Raw genomic sequence first — 10,898 nt, 5'->3', positions numbered from 1 at the left:
TATCCTTGCAATTCATGTTCATACTCTAATGGCTACGCTCCTGAATGTTCCTCTAATGTTCTGCCTAAATTTTTCAACTAAAATTTCTCCCTAAATTGCTACTTGAAATTGCCCTTCTTATCACTTTACACATTCTACTAAATTTCTTGCGCTATTTCCTACGTTGCACATTTACTAACGGGTATAGTATGTCGACTGGAGCTGGAATTGTATCGAATACACATCGGAACCAGTTTCAGGTATTGTTCCAAATCCGAATCCGTAATAGTTCCAGGTAAAGCTCTTGAAAATAATTGAATTCGGGAGCTATTTCTTGTTCAGTATGGGTTCATGACTGGTTCCAGGACCGGTATGGCTTCATGATCAGTTCCAGGACAGGCATTGGGACATAATCAGCTCTAGGACCGATATGATCAGTGTTGGTTCCTGGATCGGTTTGGGATCAGTATCGGCTCCTGTACATACATAGGTTTAGCGCCGGTCCTTTAGGCATTAGGTCATGTGCAGATCTTGAACTAGAAAAGGTTATTTATTGTTGTCCGGAATCAGAATCGACTCCAGGATCGAAATTAGCTCCGGAATGATAATCAGCTCTCGAATTGAATGGTTATGGTTTTACGTCTCTTAAGATGTGATCATAAATAACTCATTTTAATTGGCTTTCAAGACCATTGTTTTCGGCGTACTCTTTACAGTACAGGGTACCTTTGACATTTATTAGCGTAGCCCTGTAATCTGGCCAGATGAACTAGTGTAAAGAAAAGCAATTGAGATCAGTTCCAACTCACGCTTGGTATCAGTTTCCAGACGACCAAATCGTCCGCTGGAGGTTCCTTCCGTTGCAGACAAGAAAAAGGAACCTCCAGGGACGGCAAGCGATGCGCAAAGCAATCCAGTAGGAGGGCGTTTTGGGGAGTTATTTTTACTCTTGCGAGTGCGCCAAAAGCTGATGAACACTTCAAAATTGAGAAAAAACATTTCTATAAATGCGTCTAGCTCAAGAATCATTTAAAAAAATTCCGATGCGATAATTTATCGCTGAGTCTCTAAAACAAAAACGGCCCTTTCAAATTCGGTTTCGCCCGAACGCAGCGGAAAAGATCCCCATCGCGCTGTTGGACTACAGCTGTCAAAAACCCCCGTCGAACGGGTTTCGCTCGCTGCGCCTGTCAAAAGCGTTGCATTGTTGACCAAAACAACTCCGCAGAAAATTTCGGTGTGGAAATTTTCTGATAAGCTGGAAAATAATAAATTCCCAATCCGGTACGTTCCGCGGGTGTGCGTGTTCGTGTGTTCGTGTGTGTGTGTGCTATTTTCGCGACGTGTAGAAAACAGGTGTTTGCTGTGATTGTGTGCTTCTGTGAGCGTACGAAAAATTTGCTTATCACCAGCCTCTCCTAAAACACTGCTCGAGCACCAAAAAAAAAACGGTTTGGTAATTGGGTTCTTCCATTTCCCTTTCTTCATTTCCAGCTCCCGACCCGACGGATCATCGCTCCCCGCTAACAGATAAAGGGAGCCTGCGGGACCAGCTGAGCCAAACGGAGCGATAGTGTGTGTATGTGTGTCAGAAAGAGAGTGTGAGAGAGAGAGAGAAAGCGAGGCCCGGGACGGGTCCACACACACACACACACGCTCGTGTTTATGTAATTTATGCTCATATCTCCCGGAGCTGTCACGAAAACGCCCGTTCCCCCGTGCACACAAAGCGCATTCCCGATAAAGGCAAAGGCAACGCTGTACTACAAGCCCGGCCAGCCGTCGTGCGCTATTGTGTTCTGCTGTTGTTTGTCATCCTCCCTTCCCCCCCCTCCCCTCTGTCCCGCAGTTTCTCCGCCGTAAGCAACCGGCCAGTCGTGTGCGTGCGTGTGGCGTGAGATGCGTTACGGAAGCGGGTAGAGCGAGCGGGACAGCGAGCGAGTGCAAGCGTAGAGCACCAAGACGCAACCGACAGTGGCTGAGGGGCGGACGGTGCATTTCTGATAAGCTGAACGACCTCTGACTTGCCCTAAAACGGCCTGGGTCCGAGAAGGTTCTAACGTGCCGTGTCAACCGTACGGCCCTTCTACGATCGCCACACGCCTAGGGTTGAGGCAGCTCACGGTCGCTATCCAATAGTGCGGAACAGCTGATACACCAACCACACACACACACACACACACGGTCAAAAAATCCCCCCAGTCAGTCCAATCGGAAAGCAACATGCGCTTGGTTTAAGGTCACACGCGCGTCCACCCAATCAACCTTCCACTCGCGCGCGCCCACGCGTGTGTATGTGTGTGTGTGTGTGATCAGCACGATCAGCATTGTCACCCAGCCGGCCCAACCCGGGGCCCAACATCAACCCCTTGAGTTGCCCTAGTACGCAGCATCCCAGCAAGAGCCGCTCCACTTAGCACAGCATGGTGGAACCGATGTTCGATTACCAATTCCGGCACATTCTCATCGGGGACAGCACGGTCGGCAAGTCGTCGCTGCTCAAGTACTTTACCGATGGCAAATTTGCAGAGGTAAGTCAGCGGGGGAGGGAGGGTGGGTGGTTGTATTTAAAAGGGGCGCCCCTTTTACGCAGTAAAAATGTCCGCTGCAAGGCCGCTTACGGTGGCTAGTAGGGTGATGTTGGGCGCATCGTGCGATCCAAGCCAATTTAATGGATTGCAGTTCTATTGTAGGTTATTTAAATTAGTTTCATTGGATCAGACCCGATTAAAACAGGCCATTGGGATAAGGTTCGGTAGATTTAGAGGGTTGAAGAATCTATTATTATTGGTACTAGCAGGGATGCCAAAGTCTTTCAACGAGTGCCTCAGAAAAAGAGGATTAGGACGACGTAGTTAGGTCAATTTTTGACGTCTCGGTAAGTCCTGTTTGATAGAGAATTTGCTAGAAATGGGTAACACAGGTAACTGGTTTATGGAAGTTACGAACGAACTTTCTATTATTTTCATTTAAACCTATCCGGTTGAAAAACGGCTCCAGGGAAGGACAAACATGAGTCAGTCATTTTTAAATTTGCTTAGTGATGCTTGGTCCATGACATTAGATTTATCAAAAGAACGATTTATTGACTAAAAACGTTCTACAAAACACGGAACATTAGTCTCTCGGGACATACAAATCGAGCGTATCCCCTAATGATTAAAAAAAATTATTCTCTGAGGAGTTTGCTTATTTTGAGGCATGCTTATTTTGTTAGGAGTCTGGTTAGGAAAAATCAATCGAGACGGGCAGCCGAAAGCGCAGTAGGCGTCAAATCTAGTGTTGGGTTTCTCTTGAATCTTTCGTTGAGATTCATTCATATTAATCTACAGTGATGAGTGATTCTAGTCTCCAATCGACTCTTCCAAGGATACATGAATCTCGAATAAATGAAATTTTTTTAGATTCATGTATCTCGAATGATAATTGAATCTTCGTAGGTTGTTACGCCAAGAAGAAGAATAATGAGAAGCTCCAGCTCTGTAAATCTTTGGAAATGTGTAAATCCCTTGAGATTCATAAAACGTAAGTGATTCGTGAATCTTTCGAGATGTGTTAATCTTGTGAAATTTATGGATCTTTGGAGATCCATGGATCTTTGAAGATTTATCTATCTTTGAAGATTCATGATTCATACGAGTTTCATTTGCCTTTTAAATTCATGAAACATTGAGATTTATCACTCATTGAGATTCATGAATATTTGCAACCGAGATTCAGATTCATGAATCTGAATCAATTAATCCAATTTCATGAATCTTTGCCGAGATTTAGATACATTGAATCATTTCAAGGATTCATTCAGATTCATACAACCGTATTATATTCTTATAATCGAGTGGTCTCGACGTCGGGATGATGAATTTTGTGTGTTCATTGGTATGGAAAAGTTCACTTTGGAGTTCATTTTTTCGACTTGAATCGTGGTCAGAATAGAATAAGCCCGATAGTCACTGAAAGCCAAGCCCACAAGTGATATAGACAGGCCTTGGCCGACAACGGTTGTTGAGCCAAAGAAGAAAAAGAAGAATAAGAAGAATCAGATTCATTAATCTGAATCAGATTTATTTAGAACGCTAGTCAAATTACCAAACCAACTTTTGGTGATGATTTTAAAATAAGCTCACAAAATTGGACCGTAAATCCAAAAGTAAGGAATTGTGCCAACAGATTATCTAAAGAAACAATCTACTTTTATCTAGTTTCATTGAAACAGTTCTATTTTTCCATGTCATAACTACCCAACTCTTAAAGCCATGCCAGGTCTCCATGGAAACCTCAAAGCAGCTGTTTCATGCGGGCCAGTTTAGTTACAAATTCAAACTTTTTGCCTTAGCTACATTCAAACTCGACGTCGTTGTGTGTTCCAAAATCAAATAAAAAGCGACCACTTAAAAACAAACACTTCCACTTTACGCTGACGTGTAACGCTCTACTGTCTGCTTCCCGTTTCCCCTCCAGCTCTCCGATCCGACGGTAGGGGTCGATTTCTTTGCGCACCTGATCGAGGTGATGGACGGCACCCGGATCAAGCTGCAGCTGTGGGACACGGCCGGCCAGGAGCGGTTTCGCTCGATCACCAAATCCTACTACCGGAACTCGGTCGGCGTGCTGCTCGTGTACGACATCACCAACCACGCCAGCTTCGAGCACATCCCGCTGTGGATGATGGAGGCGAAGCGGCACATCGAGCCGCACCGGCCGGTGTTTGCGCTGGTCGGCTGCAAGCTCGATCTCGTCACGAGCGGGGCGCAGCAGCGCGAGGTGAGCATCGAGGAGGCGCGCACGTTCGCCGAGCAGCACGGGCTGATCTTCGTGGAGACGTCCGCCCGGTCCGGCATGAACGTGCGGGAGGCGTTCACGCTCGTCACGCAGGAGGTGTACAACCGGATCAAGAGCGGCGAGTACAAGGTCGAGGACGGCTGGGACGGCATCAAGAAGGGCTTCATGCGGCCGAACAATCTCGACTTCAACCTGGTGGTGGCCGAATCCGCCCGAAGTACCTGCTGTTAGTTGGGTCGGTTTTGGGGCGGGCGGGTAAACCTTTTTTTTCTTCTTTCCAATCACGCCACTTCTGTGACTCACCGCTCCGTACGCACCTTCCCGTAAGCGTACGTGGTACACACAGACACACACACATACACATATACACACAAGCGCGTGCGGCACCATCCTTTGAGCGGTGCGATCCAAAGAATCAAAACAGATGCGCAATTTAGGTAAAATCGGCATCGAATGGGGAATAACGGACGGTTTGAATCCTGGCTTCCCGCTCTTCCTCGAGGAACGTGCTCGCTGAGGGTGGGCGGGGGGGGGGGAGGGAGAGACCTTTTTTCGGTTAAATTTTACCCACTTCCGCTTTCAATTCAGGCAGGAAGGCGCTCAGTTTTATTCCTTTCGTTACATTTTATTATAATGGAAAATGATTTAAATGGCTGTACACACACACATACACACAGCGCACGGTTCAGCTGTGGTTTTGGTGGAAAGTTTTGCAACAAAAAAGGGGGAAGCTTTTAAAATGAAACATCGTTGGCCAACAAAAAAAAATAAACAAAAAAAGAAGAAGAAATCCGTTACCAAGGTTTGCCACGTGGTGGTCACCGAGAGAGAATCACGAGGCGCTTGCCGGTGAGGTGGAAAAATGTACACTCCCGGTGGGGGAGGAAGATGTTTCTATGTGATATTATTTGTGTACATGTTCTGCATTCGCCCTGTGTGTGTGTATGTGTGCTTGTACGTGTTTGTATGTGTCCGATATTGGGTGGGCAAAGTGGGCAATCGTAAAATGTGAACTTTGTCATACACGTGAGGGAAAAAAAACAAAAACAAACCACCAAACATCTAGAAAACGAAACTAACAAAAACGGAACATCGAGAACAGAAGGGGGTAGGTTGGGGAGTGGTGTTTAGGAGGTGATGATCTTTATACGAGCGCGCTAGAACACACGGGATAAAAAATTCAATTAAACAAGGCATTGTAATTGTAAAAAAAAAACAAAAACCAAAAACAAAAAATCATTTAAAAAAGTACCAACAAAGCATTAAACAATTAATCACTTTTTAACGGACTATTTTTGTGTGTCTGTGTGTGTGTGTGTGAGTAGGTGTATGGGTACTCAAGGCGAGGGGAGATTGGAGCACCGCCTTGAGCACGTAGAAGGTAAAACGGGGCAACGAAATGTTTGCTGTTGCTTTGCCGACCAATCGTATCCAAGGTCCCTGTATACATAAAAAAAAACGAATTGTGAGAAGTAAAAATTCAACACGTTTCAATACGGCCGTTAGAAGGATACCATACCCCATTGGGCGGTTAATATACGGTACGTGTGGGTGTGTGTCAAACCTTTGAAATTCTCTTGCTAACATGCGATCGCAGTCATGTATATACGTAAGGTACTCAACAGCAGGACTAGTATGCGGTGACAAACGCTGGGTGTGTGTGTGTGTCGAGGGATTCTTTCCGGGAGAAAGCGAAGAACGGTGAGCGAACGGCGGGGAAGAAGGGTGCATATTATTTTGTGTTTTCGTATAAATGTTTATGTTGTCCACGAAGCTATAATGCAGCCGGACTCTAAACTGCACGGTAGAGTTAAAACCAATAAATACATAATTATAACAAGGCACAACAGTTGTTCGTTTGCGGAAAGAAAGTGAGGAGGGGTTTTGTTTTTGATTTAAGTTGAATTTTGAATTTACTAGTTAATTTGGCCAGATTTCAGGGCTACGCAAGTCAATTTCAAAGATCCCCTTTTACTGTAAAGAATACGCCGAAAACAATGGTCTCGAAGCCTAATTAAAATTAGTGTTTTTAAGGGAGGTCATCAGTAACTAAAACTAAAACTAATCCCATACCGGCCCTGATACCAATACATAACCTTTTCTGTCTCAAGATCTGCACATGACCTAATGCCTAAAGGACTGGCGCTAAACCTATGCAAGTCCAGGAGCCGACATTGATCCCAAACCGATCCAGGAACCAACACTAATCATAACGGTCCTAGAACTGATCATGTATCCATATCTGCCCTGGAACCTATCATAAAACCTTAACGGTACTGGAACTGATAATGAACCCATACAAGGCCTGATACCGTTCATGGACCCGTTCCGGTACTGGAACTGATACCGAATCCATACCGGTCCTGGAACTGCTATTGAACCTATACTGGTCCAAAACTAGCTTCTGATTTTTTTTTATTATCAATAACTGTACCGGATTCGGAATCGGATTCGAAACGATAATTGGACCTGGTTCGGGTAAGTATCCGATGAAATTTAAGTTTCAGTCGACAAACCATACCCGTAGTAAATGAGCAGCGTAGGAAATATCATAGAAAATTTAGTAGAATTGGTATATTGATTATTATTTTATCGGTCTTAATATATAAGGCTTCAAAAGGGTTGTATGTAAAATTTGTTTTGCTTTCAACAAAAAGATGGAGAATAAAATCCAAAAACCTTTACACAAACGTTGCACAAAAATGGTTTAAATATTTAGGCATCAGATCTTGCATCTTGTACTTGCAACCATTTATCGAACAATTTTTTTTTTAAGTATAGCTCTGTACTGTTTCCTTTCCCAATTTGCGTGAGCTAACGGGCTTGTCTGACCTGCAGGTGGTCAGGCTCACCTGAGATTAAATTATGACGAAATCGGACTTCAATTTACACCAGAAGTGATGCCCATTAGGCTGCATCACGCACACGGATACATACGCGTGGCCGTTTAGACTTTGCTCCTTTCACAATGCTCGACAGCTGAAGCGATCGGGCGTTATCTCTGGGGCCGGCGTTTCGGGATTTCACGCGTTCTTATCGCGTACGACTGCTCCAATATCTCCCTCTCCAACAAGCAATGATTAGCTAACAGTCGGTTGCTTCTAGCCGAATAATTTGAAATTTATTTTGCTCTCCCGCTCACAAGTCACGCTACTTTCTATGCTTAACTATTATCTTTTTTTTTGTTTGTTACAAAATCCCATCACAAGCTTTATATCTTAATAAATAATTAACATTGAAAAAGGCACACCAGAGGTTCGTCAATTCCCTACCGATTAATCTAAGCTACCACTAACCGCACCATATCAGAGAGTGTGTGTGTGTGTGTGACTTAGGCAAGCAGTGTGTGCGCCACAGGGGGGTCAGTCGATGATTTGCATGCGCATCTCGTTCGTTAGAAAGGTGACGACCGTCGTGAGGACCGCCTTCTGGGCGGCCCCGTTGGCCGTCAGCAGGGACAGCACCATCACCAGATCGGTCGCGTGGAATTCGGACAGCGCGGACACGATCCGCTGCTTGAGCCGCTCCTGCTCCTGCACCGTCAGGTCGTGCCGGATGATCTCGCTGACCGGTTTGAACTGATTGTTGGTCATGGCGTACGCGACCAGCCCGCCGACCGCACCGCCCACGAACAGGCCGACCGGGCCGGCCAGCAGCCCGCCGAGAAAGGTGGTCGAGCCGGCCACGGTCGCGCCCTTGGCGCTGCTCTTGAGCGTCACGCGCATCGACTCCTTGTCCGTCAGCGTGGCCACGGCATCGAGCAGCTCGCGGGTATTGATCGGCATGGCTTTAGGACGGCTGAGACGCTGCAAAGGACACGCACACACACATTCAGGTTACTTCAGATGGAGAAGAATCCTGTATAAAAAAAGACACAAAGGAAGCCAATGCAACCTTTAATCTTACCGGACGGAAAAAAAGACGCTGAAACAAAGCTGCAGTGCTGTGGTGCTAATGCGCATTCGAACACATTTGAGTGCGCTAGCAGGTGAGCTGATTGAGCTGTTTTGCGTTTATTTACCTTTTCTGTATTATTCTCGCTCCACGACCTCGCCAAGTGTCACTCTGTACTGTAATAGGGCAGCTGTAAGGGAAGGTAATATCAGAGTGCGTCGCAGTCCGTATTTGGTTCGCGCGGAATGACAGTTAGCGGGTGACGCTGCGCCAAGGCTGAGATGAAGGCTCTGCTACACGTGACGCAAATAATGCCCGCTCAAGCGTGAGTTAACTATTTCCATCTGCAAATAGTTCGGACTGAGTAATATCAACTTAAAACACTGTCTAAGGAGAGAATGGAAGGAATAGGAAATTATGTTATATGAGAACAAATGCTGAGACAAGTTTTGATATTTCTTAAAAGATTTTACTGAAAAATGGATAAGAAGCGCTGGAAAGATACACAGCGGAGCGCCGCTTATACCCCGGTTCATCGGGACTTGACTTTGCGAATAACACGGATAAGGAGTCAAATAATATATTTTATCACAAACCCCATGATAAGTTTAAAAAAAATTATCTTATTTTTCGATAAAAATAGCCCAGTTTTAATTAATTTCATGTTTTTCCAATGAGAATATTTGTAATTTACCATGAATTGTAGTGTTTTTTGTACTGACAATGTGCTCTAATAACTGTTTTTTTTTCAAATATCCGCCTCATAACGCAATGTCACCTTTGTATTGAACTGTCATTTCTAATCATTTCTGTTATCAACGCAGCCGTTGAACGCGTCCCGGTGTTAGCTAAGCATAAGAAATAGGGTCAGCTAGATTTTGGTTTAGATTAGAACTCACCCGCGACAGACTTGTAAATGAATCAATAAAAAATATATGTGTTTTTTTCGGAACTTGGCATGTCCCAAGCATAATTATATATTCGGCTATTCGAATGACTCCATCAGTATCGTAGGCGGGTCCTTAAGATACGGGCAATACTCCAAGTTCAGAACATCCAGAGCTGTCCGAAACCGCTAGTCGGCAATTGGAACCGATCGGAGTAATCGGAACTAATGATGTGTGTTCCGTAGCGAACCCATTAGGTTCATTCCATTGATTAACTGGAACGAGCGGAACTAGGTTTGATGTTTTGAACCTAGTAGGTTTGTTCGGAACTGTAGGGTCAGTCGGAACGGTAGGGTCAGTCGGAACGGTAGGTTCGGTCGGAACTATAGGTTCGGTCGGAACGGTAGGTAAGATCGGAACTACAGGTTCGATCGGAATGGTAGGGTCGGTTGGAACAGTAGGTTCGGTTAGACCTGTAGGTTCGGTCGGAACGGTAGGTTCGGTTGGACCTGTAGATACCCAAGCGCCACAGATTAAGCTTAAAAGACTGGAAAATTGAATATCCATAGAAAAAAAATGAAAGCTCCACAGCTTCATTGGTTTGATCAATAGATGGCGTATTACAACTCATCATTATATTGCTATCCTTTTCTTGCAATGTGTTTCGACAAGTTTCATCTTATCATGACCTATATAGCCTTCTAACTTTCTGAGCAAAAATATATATGAATGGTCGTGTGGTCAGATACGTGGGTATCAACACCAACGACCATTATTCGAATCTCACTTGCTTCAGTACTGGTGGTTTCTGTTGGAGTTTAGTATTTAAACAAGCGTATCGCCGTTCTAGTTCTAGCGATGCATAATTTCAATGCGAAACCATACAACAGTACAGAAGAAATGAGAAAACTCTCCTCCAAGCGATGAAGCTCAACTGGTTGGGGTATCCCACCAACAGAGAGCGCCACCAGCTTTTTCGCTATTTTTAGAATGCATGAGTCGTTTGCCGTCTGCTAAACGAAGTCTTTCTATATTCCGTTTAGGTAGAGAACTTGAGTCGTTTAGAAGCCGTTTAGTGGTCGTTTAGTGGATTTGTGGCACTTGGGTACGGTATGCTAAATCGGAACAGTTCGGAGCAGTTAGAACCACTATTGCGAACTGTAACTTAAATATTATGCGCTTGGTGAATCCGAACTAGTATTGGCCGTTCCGGTAAGAACTAAGTGAAAAATATCCAATGTTTTTGTTGGCCTTTTCGTTCCAATCCTTTTTGCTCTTCCGTTCCGTTCCGTTCAAAACGTACACTACTTCAACAAAACCTTGTAACAAAACCAGTACTACTTTAAGTTAACACTA

General features: G+C 44.8%; 2 protein-coding genes across 6 annotated transcripts; one reads left to right on the top strand and one right to left on the bottom strand.

Annotated features, from left to right (window-relative positions):
• The first annotated feature begins 1,128 nt into the window (after positions 1–1,128).
• LOC1271812 (ras-related protein Rab-39B) lies at positions 1,129–6,605 on the top strand. Of its 4 annotated transcripts, none has more exons than XM_310666.6 (3): positions 1,129–1,263; positions 1,474–2,510; positions 4,441–6,605. In XM_310666.6, exons 2-3 carry the CDS (start codon positions 2,403–2,405, stop codon positions 4,990–4,992), a joined length of 660 nt encoding a protein of 219 aa, XP_310666.5. In that variant the 5' UTR covers positions 1,129–1,263; positions 1,474–2,402; the 3' UTR covers positions 4,993–6,605. The 4 variants fall into 4 exon arrangements, with proteins under 4 accessions (XP_310666.5, XP_003436992.1, XP_061501802.1 ...); XM_003436944.2 differs by having other exon boundaries at positions 1,147–1,366; XM_061645818.1 differs by having other exon boundaries at positions 1,154–1,360.
• A 1,251-nt stretch (positions 6,606–7,856) lies between these two features.
• LOC1271813 (protein C19orf12 homolog) lies at positions 7,857–8,905 on the bottom strand. 2 transcript variants are annotated; one of them, XM_310667.3, is made up of 2 exons: positions 8,668–8,905; positions 7,857–8,567 (listed from the first exon to the last, which is right to left on the bottom strand). In XM_310667.3, exon 2 carries the CDS (start codon positions 8,544–8,546, stop codon positions 8,124–8,126), a length of 423 nt encoding a protein of 140 aa, XP_310667.1. In that variant the 5' UTR covers positions 8,547–8,567; positions 8,668–8,905; the 3' UTR covers positions 7,857–8,123. The 2 variants fall into 2 exon arrangements, with proteins under 2 accessions (XP_310667.1, XP_061501824.1); XM_061645840.1 differs by having other exon boundaries at positions 8,783–8,904.
• Between the last annotated feature and the right edge of the window lie 1,993 nt (positions 8,906–10,898).

Source organism: Anopheles gambiae, chromosome X (assembly GCF_943734735.2).
Source record: "Anopheles gambiae chromosome X, idAnoGambNW_F1_1, whole genome shotgun sequence".
Classification (NCBI taxonomy): Eukaryota; Metazoa; Arthropoda; class Insecta; order Diptera; family Culicidae; genus Anopheles; species Anopheles gambiae.
The sequence above is the reverse complement of the archived record's forward strand: the minus strand, read 5'-3'. Positions and strand labels throughout refer to the sequence as shown.